Raw genomic sequence first — 19,201 nt, 5'->3', positions numbered from 1 at the left:
GCAACATGCTTGCTGTTCAAAAACGAATATAAACATAGCCTCAGTGTAGCACCGATACCCCGATCATCTTGAAAGGAACCTGGAAATGTCATGAAATGATTACTATTCCCGAATCATACTTGAAATGATGCACCGTTACCTTGGGGCAGTTGGAGAATTTGTATGTGGACTAGGATCTGGGAAAGATTTTAATTCACACAAGCGTTAACTTTTCCTAGGGCAACAATGTGGCACCATGTACTTGCATGCTTGCTACAGGTAGTAAAGAAGAATCATAGCAGCATGAGCCTCAGTGTGGGCCTCAGAATTCATAGTTTGGTAAAAATACTCCCTGGTCACTCCTTAACAAATTTAACTAATAGATTTTTTTTTAAAAAAACAGATTTTATTGACTGAAGGCACAGGAAAACATATGCACTGCTCTGCAAGCCAGAAGCCAATGCCAGAATCATAGTAGCATTGTCTACTTCAGTAGTTTACATACGTGAATACTTAAACTGTAAAGGAACAACTTTCCCCCCCACCCGCCCTACCCACCCCCCTAAGTGCTGCAGCTTGCTCAACCCACACAGAATGTAAAACACAGACCGTATCAGCCATGTACATTAAACACAGTCCAACCATCCTACCAGACAGTTCAAATGGAGGGCAGTGAGGCAGCATCTTCCGGTGGTGGGTCCAGCTCCAGGTCCTGATAGTCCGCCCACCGTTTCCAAATCTTAAAATGCTTCCGAGGGCAACCCCTGGCCATAAAAATGGGCAACTCAAGCCCCATGCAGAAGTCTAGTCCATTTTTCCAGGCCGCCAACGCCGGAGCTTTCGATGCCTTCCACGCTTGTGCAATGTCTCGTTTCACCAGCGTCAGCCCCAGCAATAATAAGTGGCGTTTGTACCTGTTGCCCCCTATTCCAGCCAGAAGATGGAGCAATGCCAATCGAGGGTCCCTCTGAAGTTCCCAAGCCAGGACCTCCCCCAAACAGCGGAAGACCCCATTCTAGAATCGCTGCAGCGCCCCACAGTCCCAACCCGTGGGAAATAATGTGCCCTCTGTGCTCCCACATCGTAGACAGTCTGGAGACACTATCATGCCCGCCCTCCATAAGCGTCGCCTAGTGTAGTACGTGCGGTGGAGGTACCGAAACTGAATAAGGCGCAGGCGCACGGAGATAGCCGCCCCCCTGGGACTCTCTAGGGCCTCCACCCAATCTTCCTCGTCTAAGTCCCCAACATCCCACTCCCACGCGGTTTTAAGCCGCTGCAGGTCAGAGGAGCAGTGCCGTACAAGAGTTTGATAGATGCGGGACACCTTATCTGGCAATTCCCCCATGAATAGTTTGGCTTCCAACGGACTGAAGTCAGGGATGTGGTCCACCCCAGCTATATAGGGCAGTAGCGCGTGACGAAACTGGAGGTATTTATAAAACTGGGTACGGGGCATCGCAAATTCTTGCCGCAGGGTGTCAAACGACTTGAGGACGCTGTCGGACATAACATCCCCCAGAGTCGAGATGCCAATCGCATCCCAGCCTCCAAATCCCATCAGAGTATCCATCTGGGGAAACCTACCATTACGCCACAGCAGGGTTTCCCGAGTCAGCACGCCCCACCAGCCCATGCGGTGTAGGGCCTGCCTCCAGACCAGAAATACTACCTGCGTGACCGACGGAAGGGATTTCCGGAGCTGCACTGAGTATAGGAGCGTGTGAAGGGCCGGGGGGAGTATCCAATGTTCGTATGCCTCCTCAACCACCAGACGGAAGTGAGGACTCAACTGCGTCGCGAAGCACCAATAGTATTCACTCGGAAACCCATTGGGACCGGGCGCCTTGCCCGAGTTTAATTCGCCCAGGGCTGCAGCGAGCTCGTCCCCGGTCAGAGGGCGGTCCAGGAGGTCACGCACCTCGTCCGTGACAGTACTTGGGGGCAGGTCATCAATGAAGCGCTGTACTACTTCCGCCTCCAGGCACTCCGCAGGCGCATATTGGCCCTCGAAATACGTCGCAAAGCTTTCGGCTATCACCACTGGGTCATGAAGAGACGTGTTCCCGAGGCCTACAATTTGGGGCAGCGGCTGGGCATGCATCATACCTTGGCATTACCGGTGCAGCATCTTGCTAGACTTGTCCCCCCATTGGTACACTCGACTGCGCGTAGCCAGCCAGGCCGGTCGTGCCTCATCCAGTAGCACCGACGTGTATTGCTGCTGGGCCAGTGCCAGTTGCCGCCTAACGGGTCCGCCGCCCTCACTCCGGCTCCTATGCTCCAACTCCACTAATTCCGCCTCCCGACGCACTATGTCCCTGCGCTTCTCACGACGAGCCGCCGCACACCATGATATGTCTATGCCCCAAATCGTGGGTTTCATGGCCTCCCATAACGTCGTCGGCGATTCCACCGTACCTACGTTAGTCGTGAGGAAATGGTCAAGCTCAGCGGTTAAATGCGTATGATAAGGTGTTTGCGTTAAGTGCCAGGCCAACATGCGCCACCGGATCGGCTGTCTGGCACCCCCAGTATCAAATGTAAGGAGTAGAGGAGAGTGATCGGACAACACCATGGGCAAGATTTCTACTGATAGTACCCTATGGATCAAGGCGCGGGGCACAAATATATAATCGAGCCGGGAAAAGGAGTTGCGTGCTGTGGAAAAGTACGTGAAGTCTCTGTGGGACCCATGCTTGTGTCGCCAGGTGTCTACCCAATCCAATCCGGTCGCTAGCGCCCGCAGCTTGGTGGCAGCACCCCTGTCTCCCCCCCCCCCCGCGCCATGGATCGCAGCGGCAGCCCGCCATCTATCTGTGCACCTGTCCATCACATCATTCCAGTCCCCCCCATGATAGACATGGCCTTCGGTAATTCATCCCAGAGGGACATGAGCTTTTCTACCAGGGGCCACTGCAACGGAGGTGGGGCAAATACGCTGCCTAGGAGTACGGTGTCCCCCCTAACCTCTCCCTGAACCAACACATACCTGCCCTGTGTGTCCACCCACGTGCGCCTGAGAATAAAAGGTAGCCTACGGTGAACAAGGACCGCTACTCCCCTGGAGCCCCTAGTGAACCCAGAGTGGAATGCATGTATATAGCCAGCGCGCTGGAGGCACAGAGCATGTGTCCCCAGCCGATGAGTCTCCTGTAGGAATAGGACGTCTGCCCCCGCCCGCTTAGCATATTGAAAGACAGCACCCCTCTTCACCTTATCCAGCAGCCCGCGCACATTCCAGCTCAAGATTTTCATGGTACCCGGACCTAGCCGCCCACCCACTCCAGCATTAGCCATATGAACAAAACAGCAAGAATTGTCCCCTCACCTCCTTCAAACAGACTGTCGTACATAGCAATCAGCAAGCAGCAGCAAGAACGCCAACAAACCTTCCCCAAAAAACTCCCAACTCCCAGACCCTCCCCACCCCCCACCCTGCACCTCCCAACATGGAAGCACGTGTTGCGGTTGGATGTAGGCCAAGTCCCCAACGGGAGACCCGGAACCACCCCTCCCAATGGATCCCCATGCAGCAGCCCATGGAACTAGGCCGTCGCGCCCTCCCCCAACTGGGCTGGATTAGACCCCCAGCCTGAATAACACAGCACCTAGGCACCTCAATTAGACGTATACAAGGTCATCATCTCAAACCCCCCAATTGTCAAATGTCAAGACCCAGCATCCTGATCTGCACAGGAGAGGAGGCTGCCAAGTGACCACCTCAAGGGGGAGTCCCCAGGGGCCCTACCACCGCCAACTGCGCCACTCCCACTGACTCCGGCAGCAACCACCGTTGTAAGCCGCTCCCCGGACCAGGGCCCGTTCCGACCCCGTGGCCCAGAACACGCACTGCCCCAGACTCACTTCCTTGCCTTTACTTATGTTACGCGCTGTAAACAACGGTTCTGTCCAGAAGGATGCCCAGTCTGCTTCTAATGTATGCCATTTTTGGGGATGGGTTTGGGTGTTTAATTTCTGGATTCAGACTCTGCAGCTGCAGGGTGGTAAACAAATATTTCCTCAGGGTTTATGAGTTAATTTATCTATAACATGCTGCCTCACTGATAAGGTTGTACAATTAACAAGTAGCACCTATACAGACGTATAAGTGTCTTCCTGGGCACTGGATTTTCGATGCTGTGGATCACAGCCAAATTCACTCAAACAAGTTCCCAAATGTGAAAGTTGAAAAATGTATTTCTTTTATTGTAGAACATAAATCCATGTAAAGATATCAATAATTCTTGACTCTTTGCTCCATGTACTCAATTTCTGGTACTGTGATATGCATAATCAATAACAATGATGTAAACATCGATTCCCAATGCATTTCAGCATCAGGGGAATATCTATGAGGCAAATCAAATGAAAAGATCTTAACTCTAGGAGAAAATCACTGTAAATGGCCATCACCATGTCTAAAGGACCTCCAACGTATCGAGTGTGTAGAGACTCGGGCGATATGAATATGCGTGTGGATAAAGTAACCAAAAAATAACAAATAAATACTGTTTTTTTTTAAATGTATAAACAGAGTAGTGCTGAGAGATCCAAAACAACAATGTGCACGAGTTTACGATGTCTGTGCTAAAGAAGGAAAAGATAAACGTTCGTGATAGTGAAATTGACCGCGTCGATAACATGCATATTACAAAAAACTCGACGAGACTCAAATAACAGGGTGACGATGTAATGTGAAAGAGACGCCGTGCACAAAACATGCTAATAATGCTAAAGTGACTGGTAAATATAACGGTCCACGCGATGTGCTGACCGATAAAATGTTCTGAAAGCTCCCAACATTTGTGGAAAGCAACCGGCGGTCGCACTGCCGTCCATGTATAGTCAGTGGGTGTGGTTTTAACACGGAGCAAGCGTAACGTGTATCCTGGGACTTAAAGGGATACTGATACATAATGTGTGTAAACCGGATAAGTGGAAGCGAACATGCCACGTTGTTATGTGCTTTTGTATAGTCATGCAATAAAGTTTAAAATCATAAAGCGGCAAGCAGAACAAGAGCGGCCGGGAAACTGAAAGTACGGCCGGCCACCGGCCAGCCATGAATAATTAGGGGAGGAGAAGCCGCAGAGCACACGCTGGGAGAAGCCCTTTGATGTGGTGGCGACCGTGAAAAAATGCAATTAGGAGGGAGGGAGGGAGGCTGATGCGCGTGCTTGTTTGGTCACGTGATTCACGTGAACTCGAAGAAAACCACACCAAAAAACCATTGGTTTCACGAGTATTTTGAGCACTTGAATTCTCTCCATTTTCCATTCCTGCGGAATGGAAAAGGCGAGACCTAAAAACGGGAAGATTAAAAATAGCGCGACAAATCTCGCTCTGAACACACAGTTAAGCGCTGCACGCTCTGAGGCTTGCTTACATTACCAGCCAGTTCTAGGCGACTGGTCATGACCCACACTCGCCTCAAATACCGGTCTAGAGTCCTTCTGACGACTAGACCGAGGTCCACAATGGCGCCGCCAGTCGTCCTTCTAACCCTCCAAGATGTCGGCCAGGGACTGTACAAGGGGCCCGCAAAGTGCGGTGAGCTGCCAATTATAGTGCAAGCAAGTGGGCAATTTTTAAAATCAGGGCAAAAGGCTACATAAAAAGTAAATAAAATACAATTCAAATTGAGCTGTATGGAACTGTAAGCTGGGTGAAATTACGTTCATCCCCAGACTCCATTTTAAGGAGATGCATAGGAGGCAATGGCGAAACTTTGCCCGGAGAGGTCTGATCCGGACACAGGACCGCAGGAATTCCCCCTGTGGAAATAAAAGCTGGTTGTTTTAAGGAAGTCGATGGGGTCGTCTGCAACGAAAAAAGGGCCTGTTTGATATGAGCTTTTTGTGGAAGTGAAGATGGTTTCAACGCTGGAGATTTAAAAGTTCCTGTTGACTAGGTCGTCGTCGAGTTGGTAGTTGTCAAGACCTTCAAAGAAGGTGTCGTCGTCCGAATTACAGATGCCACCATAGTCACTGGTAAGGAGAGTGACTTGGTCTTCAATAATGCACCCATCGACACAGTAGGCGTCAACGACAGGTCAGTCAACGAGCAGATTTTTCCGATGACTGGTCCTTTCTAGGAATCACAGGTATAGAATACAAAGATTAGGTTTTTATGAGAGGAAGGTGACTTACTTCCTTTTTGCCATATTTTTCAGACCAGGAGTCCTTCAGAAGAGATTTCAATTTTTTTAGGGGCTATCTCACATGAGGTAGAGCCCTCGTTTTTTATGTTTCCTCCCCTCTGAGGAATGATTAGGTCCCTCATTATCAGATCCAGAGTCCAAGAGGATCTTTTTCTCCTGGAGGCAGAGGAGTAGTCTGACCTCTCTGTCTTTGAAAGCCTTGGCAGAAAAGGTTCTGTAATGTTTACAATCCTTAGGCTTATGATGTGGGTATAAGCAGTATAAATATTTCTTGTGGGGATTCGCAGAAAAAAGTTGTGGTTTTCCAAGAGACTTATAAGCCCTGAACACCCTCTTCTTAGATCCCACTGACACAATGCTGGAGTGAAGTTAATAGTACAATTGTACCTTAGAGATGAAGATTCAAAAGTGTCGCTTCTGGAAGAAGGCAAGGGTCAAAATGTGACTGAGCAGAGCCCAGGGAGACTCCCTCACACACGGCATGCTGTTAGAAATCGGAGGTGTGGTGGCCCCTGCAGGGGAAGAGTTCTTCAGGGTCTAGTCTGATTGTTTTAAAAGATCCAAACTTCAACCAATGGGAATTGGTTAACAATACCACTTGACTGTTAATGCTATGTATAGCACTGCTTGTTATAATTATTGAGGGACTACCACCATGACGATGGGGAAGATTCAAGTATGTTAATCAATGAAAGATTCAATACTGGAGAACCTCTATGCTACAGTAAGATACAGAACAATCTACGAGAGGCCCGAATGTTTTGACCTGACCAGCAGTGTTTGTCAGAGCTTTTGCCCTGACTCCCATCCTTTACACTAACCAGCTTGAGGAGTATTAAGGGGGGAGACGCCACCTTGGTCCCTCATAAAAAAACCAGGTGCCAACCCCTCCAACCTCGCTAACTATCGCCCCATCTCCCTCCTCCCCTACTGCGCAAAACTACTGGAAGTCTATGTAACCAGCCATTTATCCAACTTCATTGAGATATCTGACTATTTCGAACCCAACCAAGCTGGATTCCGCCAGGCACATTCCACCGAGGCGGTGATCCTCGCTGTGCAGAACACCCTAAGGACCAATGCCGATAACGGAATCCACCAGGCCCTCGTACTACTCGACCTATCGGCCGCGTTCGACACGGTGGACCACACCATTCTATTACACCGTGTCGAACAAGCCGGCCTCAATGGCACGGCCCTCTCTTGGGTTAAATCCTTTCTGACGGACAGATATCAGGCAGTAAAGCTGGAGAACTTCACAGCCCCCACCCTACCTACCACTTGCGGTGTCCCACAGGGCTCCTCACTGTCCCCCCTACTTTTTAATCTTTATCTTAAACCGCTCCTGCACTCCTTGAAAAATAGAAAAGTAATCATTTTCAACTACGCTGACGATTTGCAGCTGATATTCCCCCTCAACTCCCCGGATTCCGTCGAGGAATTCCAAAAGACCATGCTGCATATCCAGAGCTGGATGGATCGGAACCATCTTAAGATAAACCCAGGAAAGACTGAGTTAGTACTCCCCTGTGACAGTACACTCAGCTGGGGCCCCCACTTCTGGCCACCTTCTATGGGCACTCCCCCCTCACCATCCCAGACAGCGAAAAGCCTTGGGGTCACTCTTAGCGCCGATCTCTCTGAAAACCCAGATCGGAACAGTGATCTCCACCTGCTTCTTTCAATTGAGAAAAATAAAAAAAATCGCTCATCTGTTGTCTCATTCTGCCCTCATCCAGGCAGTACTCGCGCTAGTCCTCTCGCGATTAGACTTCTCTAACTCGACTTACCTCAGCCTCCCCCTCACCATCTCTAAACGCCTGCAGATTGTACAAAATCAAGCGGCCAGATTAATCTTCAGGAGCAACCGCAGGCAGTCAGCCAAACCTCTGTTAGCCTCCCTCCACTGGCTCCCCATCACTCATCGGATCATCTTTAAGACAGGCTGCATAATTTTCAAGGCTCTTCACGGAAAAAGCCCTAGATTCATCAACCAACTTATTATCAAACATATCCCGACTCGTGAGCTTCGGCCCGCCCACCTATCCCTTCTCAAGGCGCCGACCTTTAAAAAGAAAAGACTCGGCGGATCCAGCTTCGCACACCTCGCCCCAAAGACTTGGAACTCTCTGCCCTTGTCCATCAGGAGCTGCTCCAAGCTGATTGAGTTCAGACGTGCATTAAAGACCTGGCTATTTCAACAAGCGTACTGCTAGAACTCTACATCCACCGAACCCTCTTCTCTGTTTCTCTAGCGCCATGAAACCCCTGGGTGTCCGCGCGCTTAACAAATTCCGCATAGAAATAGAGACGTCATGACAATCTTAGGCTGGGTAGAAAATGTATTCTTGTCCTGTTATATGCGTACAATGGAGTCCTTCGGTGAAGAACAGCTAATGGCTTTAATAATTTGCTTCATGGATATATGTTCTTTATGAACAGGATGTATGTTCTTTATGAACAATGTGAATCTAGATATGAATCTCTCAAAAATTGGTTTTCCCTATGGGCCACAAAACCATTAGAACTGAAACGTTATCCATCAAGGGCCAAGTCAATGTAAGTAACAAATTATTCTATTCAGAGGTACGTTTTGAAAATATTAGCCGATTGTCCAACTTATTGCTGTCAAGAGGACTTTGGTTTATTCAAACATTGGGGTAATTTGAATGCTGCTACGCATTTTAGGAACAAGCCACTCCAAGTTATCTAAACTATCTAAACATCTAGAACACCAAATGTGTTTCAGCCTTTAACTATGGGGCAGGCAGATGGGGTACCACAGACATATTTTGCCTGCAAGTTGAAGAGAACAGGTTCTGTAAATCTCTATTGGTGCCTCAAGGCAAATCTCATTACATCTGTCGTAACGAATTGGTATTTGAGTACCTAGACGATAAGACTATTGTCACCCCAAAGTTCTTACAAATGTTGTTATGGGCCAACCCTATGGAGGGACTGAACCGTGGGGTTAAGGAATGTCCATACCTGGAGGCACTTTTTTTAATGTGTTCTCTTTTTTTTGATTAGTTTAGAAATCATGATCATTTCTAAAGATGTGTGTTAAGGTATCCACTCATACGCTAAGATATTGCAACTTTTTATGAATTCAGAGGGAATGCCATAAGAATCAGAACACAGCAGTAATGCAAGAATTAACAGGTTGAAAAAAATACATATTTTTCACAACCTACAGGTATGCAGAAGCTTCTAGTTGTGCTCGGGATCGAAGAACAAAAGATTGAAAGAGTTCTAGTCTCAGAAACAATGAGCATGACCCAAAGATTTAACTAAACATTTTGAATCCTGAATGTCACTTTCAATAGCTATAAGTACGAGCATATTTCTAGACTCTAAAGGTTTTTTTATTCAATGCTCGTTAAAATGAAGAGGTAAAGGTCTTTATACAAATGGGATTTTTTTTAACAGTCTTTGATCCCCCCTCTCATCATGTACAGCTGGCTAGTCAGCTAACATTTAATATTATTCTCGAGAAATAATTTTAGGCAAATAAAGCAAATACATACCAAGAGGTGTGTCAACCAGAATAGCATTATACAGCTCTGCCGGTGTCTGAGCAATGTTTACCGCTTCCATCTGTTCAAAACTTCCCAGAGGGTGGCATTTGGGCACCAATTCGGAGATGGAGCGTTGGTGCAGCGTGCCAGTGATCAGAAGGATAACATTGTCAATCATGTAGCTGTATCTGTCAGAAAACGAAGGACATTGATAAGCTTCAGACACTGTTTAGAAACACAAAGTAAGTCCAGCTAAACAATGCATTGTGGAGAATCACAAACATTACGGAGTCAAATCAAATTCCGACAAAAGAAAACACTTGAGAAGGCCCATGTTGGCAACATGTGTAGAATCAGAAAGTTGAATTAGGCAAATCTAAACAGTTATTTCAGCCTCCCGTAAGTCATTCAGGGAGTGTACTAGACTATAAAAGCACAGGCAATCCCTATGGTTGCATATATCCCCGCAATAAGCAGAAGACTGGTAAATTCTCAATGAACGAGTCAGTTAACGGACCATAGATTCTATTACAGTAGAACCGTGGTCCCCAATGTGGAGTTAGTGAGTAGCATGTTGCTTACAGCACCATAAAGTGTTGCTCAATAGGCGATCCTTACAACTATGCCTTTTTTATCTGCGCTATAGCGGCCAAATATTTATCTTTTTTCTCGGATATTCAAGAGAACATGCGGATTGGTACTCTTTTCTCCAGCTACTCTCCAGACACTGGATTCCTGGAGGATAGTGTAGAAGAAACACAAAGGTTTCAAGATCCCACGGTCTGAGGCATTAAGGCAGGATAACCTTTAATAGTGTATTATCATCTTGAAAAGGAAACTGGAATTTTTCTGCTGCAACCCCCACTGGAGTCAAGAGCAGGAGCCATCAGGTAGTTCCTTGGGGGCCGACCATCTTAGGAGAAGGTAAAACAGAGAGAATTAATGTCTCTGCTCCTCGCCTTCCCATGTTTAGACCTGGGCCTGCCACGCTGCCTCTGTCTTGCCAGCACTGCTACCTTCTCCCTGGTTAGCAGACCAGTCAGAGGAATTCAGGGTGTAATAACCACCACTGATCTGATCTCAGTGAAGTAACTGTACCTAGGGAGCCACAACCCATTTAACCAGAGCATGGAAACGGCGGGTGTGCTGTTAAAAAAATCATTGCAAAGATAAAGTGTGAACACTTGCAGTGTTTTGGAAAAATGTGAAATGCACTGGCTGGATTACTATAGAAAACTGCAAAGCTGTTATCATTGTGTTATTACTGAATTACATCTGGCAGCAGAATTATGGAAAAATGTAAAGTGATAGTGTAATGAAGTATTTGCCATGTTTTTCACTAGCTCTCTTGCAGATAATAGGCCCAGATTTTTGGCACCATGAAACTGTACTTCAAAGCCAGATGCAAGTCAGGCTAAAACATGAATGCTCACAATTGTATTGTATTGTATTGTATTGTATTGTATTGTATTGTATTGTATTTATTTATTTGTAAAGCGCAAACATTCATCCTGGGAGGACATCACGGCGCTGAAGAACATTGCAAGTGATTTGGCATCGGCTCTGTTTGAAAATTATTGATCTGACCTGGGGAAGAGGAATGTTTTCAGTTGTTTCTTAAATGAGACAAAGCAGTCATTTGTTCTAATTGTGGGGGGTAGCTCGTTCCACTTTGTTGCCGCAATGTGAGAGAAGGCCCGCTCTCCCATCCTGACAGTACGAGCTCGGGTGATGACTGCTCTTCCTAACGTCATAGATCGTAGGTGTCTAGAAGGTTTATGAAATCTGACCCTGTCATGTAGGATGGTGGGGCCTGTGCCGTGGAGTACCTTATAAGAAATGCACAACAGCTTAAAGATGGCTCGTTGCCGCATTGGGAGCCAATGAAGTTCACGCATGCAACTTTTAGCTGAATCAAATTTTCTTTTGTTGCAGATGGCTTTGGCAGCGGCATTCTGAACCAGCTGTAATTTAGAAAAGAGATAATCCGCCATACCTACAAACAGAGAATTACCGTAGTCCAGCCTACTCATCAGTAGTGACTGGACTAAGGTTTTCCTACAATCCGTTGGCACCCAGGGGAAGACACGTCTAAGCAACTTCAGAAGTCCAAAGCTCCTTCCACAAGTTGTAGAAACATGGGATTTCATGGATAAATCCCTATCCAGTATTATACCTAAGTTTTTTGCTTTAGCAGTGGGGTTGGGAGGTAAACCCAAGTCACTTGGCCACCAGCTGTTATCCCAGGCCTGTGTGCCTCTGCCGAACAGTAAGATTTCGGATTTGTCGGCGTTTAGTCTAAGACAGTGGTCCTGCATCCAAGTTGCTAATTCGGTCAAACAGTTCGTCAGTCTAGTTTTGGAGTCATCATTTCCATCAATGGTGACCATCAGCTGAGTGTCATCAGCATAGGAGCACATTTCTACGCCCCACTTTTTGCCAATGTTTGCCAGCGAGGAGACGAATACATTAAACAAAGTTGGGCTCAATGACGCCCCCTGGGGAACTCCATATTTTATGAGTCGTGGAGGGGATGTGTAGTCACCCAAACGTACTGATTGGGTTCGATCCGCTAGGAACGATTGTAGCCATCCCAATGCTTTGCCCAGTATTCCTTTCTCTGCCAGGATGTTCAACAGTTGGTTGTGGGGTACAGTATCAAAAGCCGCTGATAGATCAAGAAGTATCAGTGCGACTGTTCTACCCTGATCTACCCTGGTTCTGATACTGTCTGTCACCGCTAAGAGTGTAGTTTCGGTGCTGTTGTTTGTCCGGAACCCTGTCTGTGAATCATCCAGCAGGCCATTTGCTTCAAGAAATGTGGACAGACTTCTGTTGACTAACTTTTCCAGAACCTTTGATAAGTAAGGTAGCTGGGATATTGGTCTGTAATTGGCCGGATTGTTTACGTCTGCTCCAGCCTTCTTTACTAAAGGGGTGACTAGGGCCTGTTTCCATGAATCTGGAAATTCAGCAGAACTAAGGGAGAGATTGAGTGCTCTGGTAACTGCTGGACATATTACAGGAGTTAATTGGGAAAAAATGTGATGTGGACAAGGGTCAAGTGGAGAACCCGACTTGACCTCAAGCATAACCTTTTCTACCTCCTCTTCTGAGAACGGGCCGAAACCATGGCAACTGGTGTGTGCAACGGTTGGTACATCCTGTTCATGGATTTCGGTCAGGTGATTTGGAAAGGAGGCGTAGATGGTATCAATTTTTTCGCAGAAAAAGTCATTGAGCTTATTACAATTTTCCTGTGAGGGGGTAAGATGTAGGGAAAGATTAGTTGGGTTGCACAATTCTTTGACGATTTTAAAAAGTTCTTTTGAGGAATTTTTATTCTCAGATATTCTACGTGTGAAGTATTCCTTTTTCGCCTTTCTGATTGCCCTGTGATAGAGTGTTTGAGCTTTCCTGAAGTTATCTTTGGTCTCATCAGTTTTGGATAATCTCCATTTATGCTCAGAGGAAGTACAATTTCTTTTTAGAAGCTTAAGTTCAGGTCCGTACCATCTCTCTGATTTTTTGTTGCCTGGTGCATGACGAGATTGAGTGGTCGAACAATGTTCAAGAGCATTTTTGATATTTTTGTGAAGGAGATCTATCTCCTCATGGATATTGGTGCTTGTGCACGAGGGGTGGGAGAAATGATTTCTAAATTTATCAATTGTGAAAGATTTCCAGTTTGACTTTTTACTGCCATGCATCAACCCAGCAACCCATGTCACCACTTGGAGGATGGCCAGCTTTGTGGTGCTGTTGACCCCATCTTACACCTTTACTCTAAGGGCAAGCAGCATGTTGGACGACGTCTGAATCCCAGATTACAGTGGAGATGATACAGTTTATAAACCATCATATTTTACTGTACACTTGACTCTACATCTGAAGATTAATCATTCTCCTTTTCTTACAAAGATATAGAATAGACTTTGTACTTTACCAATTGTGTGATATTGTTAAACGGAATAAGAGTAACTTAACATACATCACTCTCCAACAGTAAGACTTCACTACTCAACCATGCTAAACCAACAATCAGTAACTAAATGCGAGGTTGACGGCTTTTCGATAAACTGCCCAGCAGTACCAAAACACTGAGGTCCAGCATAAATACGCAATAATTACCAAAAGGACCGCTCATTGTCTCTGTGCCACCGTGAGTCTGCAGTTCTTGCCACATACTGGTGTTCACATTACCCCCATCAGGCGAGGATACTATGGAAGCCTCAAAAGGGTGAAGTGAGTCACTTTCCCCACCTAATTATACAGTACTTTAGATAGGCGAGTACAGGGGTTAGATTATTTATTTACCACGGTTTCAATCTCAGTACTTATATGGTAGTGAAGAAGCTTCATACAAAGTAATGATAGGAAATGGAGGTCACATGGTATTGCCTCATGCAGAGCCCTATATTATATTATCGTGTAAGCTCAAGTTTTTTTCTCCTAAGCATATACTGGTAACTAACTGGTGTAACTATGTAACAGTGTTCTGAAACAATGTGCTTTCTCATGTAAAGCGCTCTGATACCTCCGGGTCTAGCCAGCCCTATATAAAACTTTCCAAATTAAATAAATAAATCTAGCCTCGGGGAGAAGCCAGATACTGGGGATATGGACACATCTCAATGACCTAAAGGATCACACTAGCTGGCCCAGGGTAGGGATGACTGGCTACAATCACCCCAAACCAGAGCACTGATGACACAGAAGCAGGGGATGGAGTGAAAGGGGAAGGCATGGGCAGGGTTCAGTTTCCTCAGGTTACCTTAATTGGGTTTAGTGTAGAAGCCACAGCATTGGATAACTAGTACTGCACTGAAACCGCACATTACTCACAGAAAGCTGGTTGTTCTCCTTGATTTAGATTAGTCAGGTATCTTGAAATATCCAGGAATACTGCTTTGGGATAGACTGGTTTTGTTGTTACATCAGTGTCAAATACCAATTAATTGAATGAAACAGCAGAGAATACAAGAACACAACTCTATGAATGTAAGGGAGACTCTACTAAAGGTTTGGTGCCTACCTGCCCGTGATTTTAACTTGAGAGGAACACTTCTGCCACTGACCTGACTTCGCGCTGAGACCACGCCAACACCTGCCTGTCCCCCCCGCCGTCCCTCGCTAACCACCATTTCAGCGGCCGCAGTGCGGGGGGACTACACTGCCCAGAATTCCTGGCGGGACTGCACCGCCCACCCGACACACTTCCGCGCCCGGAGACGCTTATAACTCCTGTGCCTGCCCTGCGTCACGGGACGCGCGCGGGCTAAGCCCGGGCAAAGGGCGGGCCCTTTGTGGCCCTCAAAGGCCAGAGGAGTCCAGACCGGGCCCGGTCTCTTTCACCCTGGGCCCAGAATATCAGAGTCTCCGCAAAAAAAAGGTACATTGAACTTCGGTACTAATATTTACTGATTCACTGCCACATTGCTCCTGGTTGCTTGTAATACCATTGTGCCAGAGTTTACAACGCAAGCTAGTACCGGAGGGTTTTCGATCATGTCCCCAAGGGGTGCTAAGGGAAGGAAATCCCTAGTGGGAGGGTCATTGAGGAGAACCATCGATCAGTATATTACAAGGCGGCCTCAGCGCTGGAACAAGAGATTGCCAACGCTGAGCTCCGTCTTTCTACAGAACTACAGAATAGACGCTTCTCGCTAGGGCTTCTCCACAAGCCACCACTCCTAATTCGACCAATGGAAAGGAAAAATCTATAAATAGCGACATTGGCGTCCCTTCTCTACTCCTTGATGCTTCAACAATATCTGAGCCTAGTAGATCCCATAGCAACAGGGATTCTAGTACAGATCTTGACCCAGAAATAATCCCCGAAAAATCTCTGATACTGAACCTTTTAATGTCTAACCCAAAGAACAACCCTCAACCCCACTACTATCTAAAAGGCCCACACTAAAGAGAAAGAGGGGGGGGGGGGGAAATCAGTCATAAGGGGAGGCAGGCTAAATTACCCAACACTTCTCGGCATCCCCCGACTATTCATAGTTCAAGAACTGAGAATATAGCTCCAGGTCAGTCAGACTCAAAAACAAAGGAATATATTGGTTAGGGAACAACAGACCCTTACCTCCCAACCTTAATGGGGAAATTTTAAACGTGAGAAGGCTTGGTTGGGTAGGACAGAGGCCCAAAGACACGCAGGGCGATGCAATAATTATCAATTTCATGGACCCCAGGGTCATCTCGTACCTTAACGACTGGTACCACGAGAGTGGAGGGGAGGGGATCAGGATACATGACCCGAGTTATTTTTATCCTAGGTCACTACTACCCCAGCAATTCTTATCAAGCAACCCACATCACAACACCCTGGGGGGCTCAATCTTCAACACCCAGACCGCAAATAGATTTGCTGCCCTTACTAGTTTGGATGGGGTAGATTGACTCACCAATGTACTGCCCATGACTCCACGCATATTAAACGCAAGAGACTCACTAAATACTTCCAAGGGCCCATTATCAAGTATGTCAGACTCAAGAAGTCCTAGGATTGTTGGATAAAGGGTTGGCACACCAGGGGAGGGAGAGACTGAACAAATTCATAAAATCAGTACACCTAAGATAGTACCTTCCCCAATGAATTCCAAATTACCATTTGAACCTGATAAAAGGAATTCAATAACAGACATCATCTTTTGGAATGTAGCTGGACTCCAGAATAAGCTTACGAACATCGACGAGAACAGAAGCAACATCACATAATATTATTGCTCTACAGGAAATGTGGCTATGTAACCCAGCTCATTTGCTGGGTTACAAAACGTATTTTTCAAAAGCCATTCCATCAGTATCTGGAAGAGCTTAGGGGGGGCCTGATAATATTTATATCTAATACCCTCCCCGCTGACAAATTCGAAGTTCTAAAGCTAGGCACCAGAGGGGCGTGGCCAAGATGGCAGCTTGAACGGACATGTCCTGCAGTGGCTCCCGTCCCGAACCCCCGTAATCGCAAATAATGTGCTTCTTGGCCCCCTGTGAGCAGCAATATTTGTCGGAGACCCGTGGGGCATCTGCCCGGGCCTGGCCGAGACCGCGCTTGCCTGTTCCTAGGGCGGTTTGAGGAAAGCCTGGTGCACGGCTCCCGGCGGCGGGAGGTTCTGGAGCGGCCCACGGCCGTGGGCGGTCGGCGAGCAGAGTCCCTCCGGGATAGACACCAGCGGCGACAGAGTCTCGACTGGCCCCTCCGCGGGTGCGAGATTGCGGGGTGAGACGCCGGAGGCCCGCCGCTACTCACCTGCGGGCGATCCCCGCCCGAGTCGCCGCGGAACAGGCGAGAGGCGCTACTTCAGGCCCCGGCTTGGGCCTAGGCGACCGGCGGCGGAGCGCCCCCCGGGAGCGAGACCAGCAGGGAGGAGCGGACAGAGAGGCACCTAGACGTCGGCGTAGCGACAGGATCAGATCGCCCCCTCCGTGGGTGCATGACCAAGGGGCAAGACGCCGGGATCCCGCCACTGCTCAGCTGAAAGCGATCCCTGCACAGACGCATTGCAGTGCAGACAGGAGGCGCTGCTCGGGGCCCCGGCTTGGGCCTAGGAGGACGGCGGCAGCGCACACCCCCCCCCCAGAGCGGGACCAGAGGTGAGGAGCAGGCGGGGTGGCACCCCACACCAGTGACTCGGGGGGGGCAGAGAACCGAGCCCCCGGCGGGATCCACAGCCAAGCAGGGCGGCGGAGGCTCGGCAGCTGTGGGGCCATGAGGCGCGAGTGGGCCCAGGCGCTGCCGCATATCAGAGGCCTCATAGCGGCCAGGCCTTGGCGACCATACGCTGGGTCCCTGTGAAGGCCCAGCAGACACGACATACCGGGTTAGGAAGCATTCAGGCCCCTTCGGGGGGCAGACAACTGGCCCCCGGTGCCTGGCGCATCTTGGAGGCCTAGCGGTGCTGAACCTCCACATATAGCGAGCCAGGAGCTGGGCCGCGTGGGCCCCTAGCGGCGATTACGGCGTTAGCTCCGGCCACAGCACCGGTCCCGGCAGGGGCATACACAAGTGGAGGCAGAGAGCAGGCCGGTGGGGCGTCGGGGCCTGCTGGCAGTCGCGCTCCCAGGAGGCCCCCATCGGGTGAAGGTCAGCGGCAGCGAGAGGCAAGCACAGAGCCCCACGGAGTTCCGAGGAGGAGACTCGGGGGGCCGATCCGAGCGCACGGGGGACGGAGTTCTTGGTGCAGCGCGGCCACCCCAGCCATGGCCTCATCGAATTGTAGGGGGGGCCGCACCATCCCCGAAATGCTGGCGAATAACATAACCAAGGGGGACAAGAGTCCTGACAAACCATCGCCATCCTCTCTCCCTAAAATCCAGGCCCGGGACGAGGGTGAGGCCCCAGCGACCTCTTCGCCTCCCTCAAGGAGGACATCCAGACTCTTAAGTAGGAGATGGCGGGGGGCTACAAGGAGCTTCGCCGGGACACAGACGACATAGGGGAGCGAGTTGCGGAGGTTGAAAACACAGGGCTAGCTAGGAGCGAGGAAGTGCATGTTCTACAGCAGGAAATTGTCAGGCTCCACGAGCAGCAAATGGATCTGCAGGCGCACACGGAGGACCTGGAGAACCGCTCGAGGCGCAACATCCGCGTCCGGAATGTGCCTTCCAAATCAGAAGAGGGGGACGTTACAGCCTATCTACAAGGCCTTTTCAGAGACATATTAGGGGAGCCCGGCGACTTTGAGATCCGCATCGACAGAGCCCACAGGGTGGGCCTAGCACGGCGGGCGCCAGCGCCACCTCCGGATATACTAGCCTTCCTCCCGGATTACCCTCTTAAAGAACGGATCCTCCAGGCAGCTCGCCGCAAACAACCGCTTCAGTATCAAGGCCAAGCGGTGGAACTCTTCCAGGACCTCTCAGCGATCACCCTGCAGAAGCGCCAGTCTTTCAAGGTGGCCACGGCGTTCCTACGCGACAAAGGGGTCCCATATTCCTGGGGCCACCCGGTTAGGATCTTTAAGTGGAACGGGGCCCTACACCAACTCCGATCTCTACAGGAGACCTGCGACCTCCTTGGCATCCCCCACGACCAAGACACGTCCGGAGATGAGCCAGACGCTCATGCGTCCAACCTGGCTTTTTCACAGCCATCCCGGGGTGGCTGGGAGAGGGTGAGGCACAGGAGAGCAGCTAGGAAGAGCCTTAAGCCGGACCCAGCGACTGTGGCACAAGAACACGAGGCAGCTCTTCAAGAGGTGGCCAAGGACACTACTAGTGAAGAATGAGACGCTTTCACAGGGGTGCCTTTCTACAATGTCGCACTACCGTGGAGGGGGTCGGGGCGGGAGGCCGCTGGGCCGCAACTGCCACATTTTCCCCTTAACTATGTACTTCTCCACAGGACTGACCGAACTGCCTGCAGGCCTGGGACAATATTCGTCAGATGGTTGTTCACAGTTGGGGTTGGGGGAGGAGGGCGGGGAAGTTGAGAGGGGGTAGAGTTGGGGAGGTTGGGGGAAGTGGGAGGCTGAGAAGGGCGGGTGGGGGGTCCTCCTTGTCCACTAGTGCTGAGAGGGGTTATCTTTTC

General features: G+C 49.0%; 1 protein-coding gene across 1 annotated transcript in view; it reads right to left on the bottom strand.

Moving 5' to 3' along the window:
• The window catches only part of ATP6V0D1 (ATPase H+ transporting V0 subunit d1), a 368,906-nt gene that overhangs the window by 211,396 nt on the left and 138,309 nt on the right, over positions 1-19,201 (bottom strand). The window contains exon 3 of the mRNA XM_086945246.1: positions 9,670-9,848. Within this exon, the coding sequence (XP_086801372.1) occupies positions 9,670-9,848 (179 nt within the window). The remainder of the gene's footprint in view (positions 1-9,669; positions 9,849-19,201) is intronic.

The sequence above is a fragment of the Lissotriton vulgaris genome, chromosome 12, assembly GCF_964263255.1.
Source record: "Lissotriton vulgaris chromosome 12, aLisVul1.2, whole genome shotgun sequence".
NCBI lineage: Eukaryota > Metazoa > Chordata > Amphibia > Caudata > Salamandridae > Lissotriton > Lissotriton vulgaris.
Note: the sequence above shows the minus strand (reverse complement) of the source record. Positions and strands in the feature narration are given on the sequence as shown.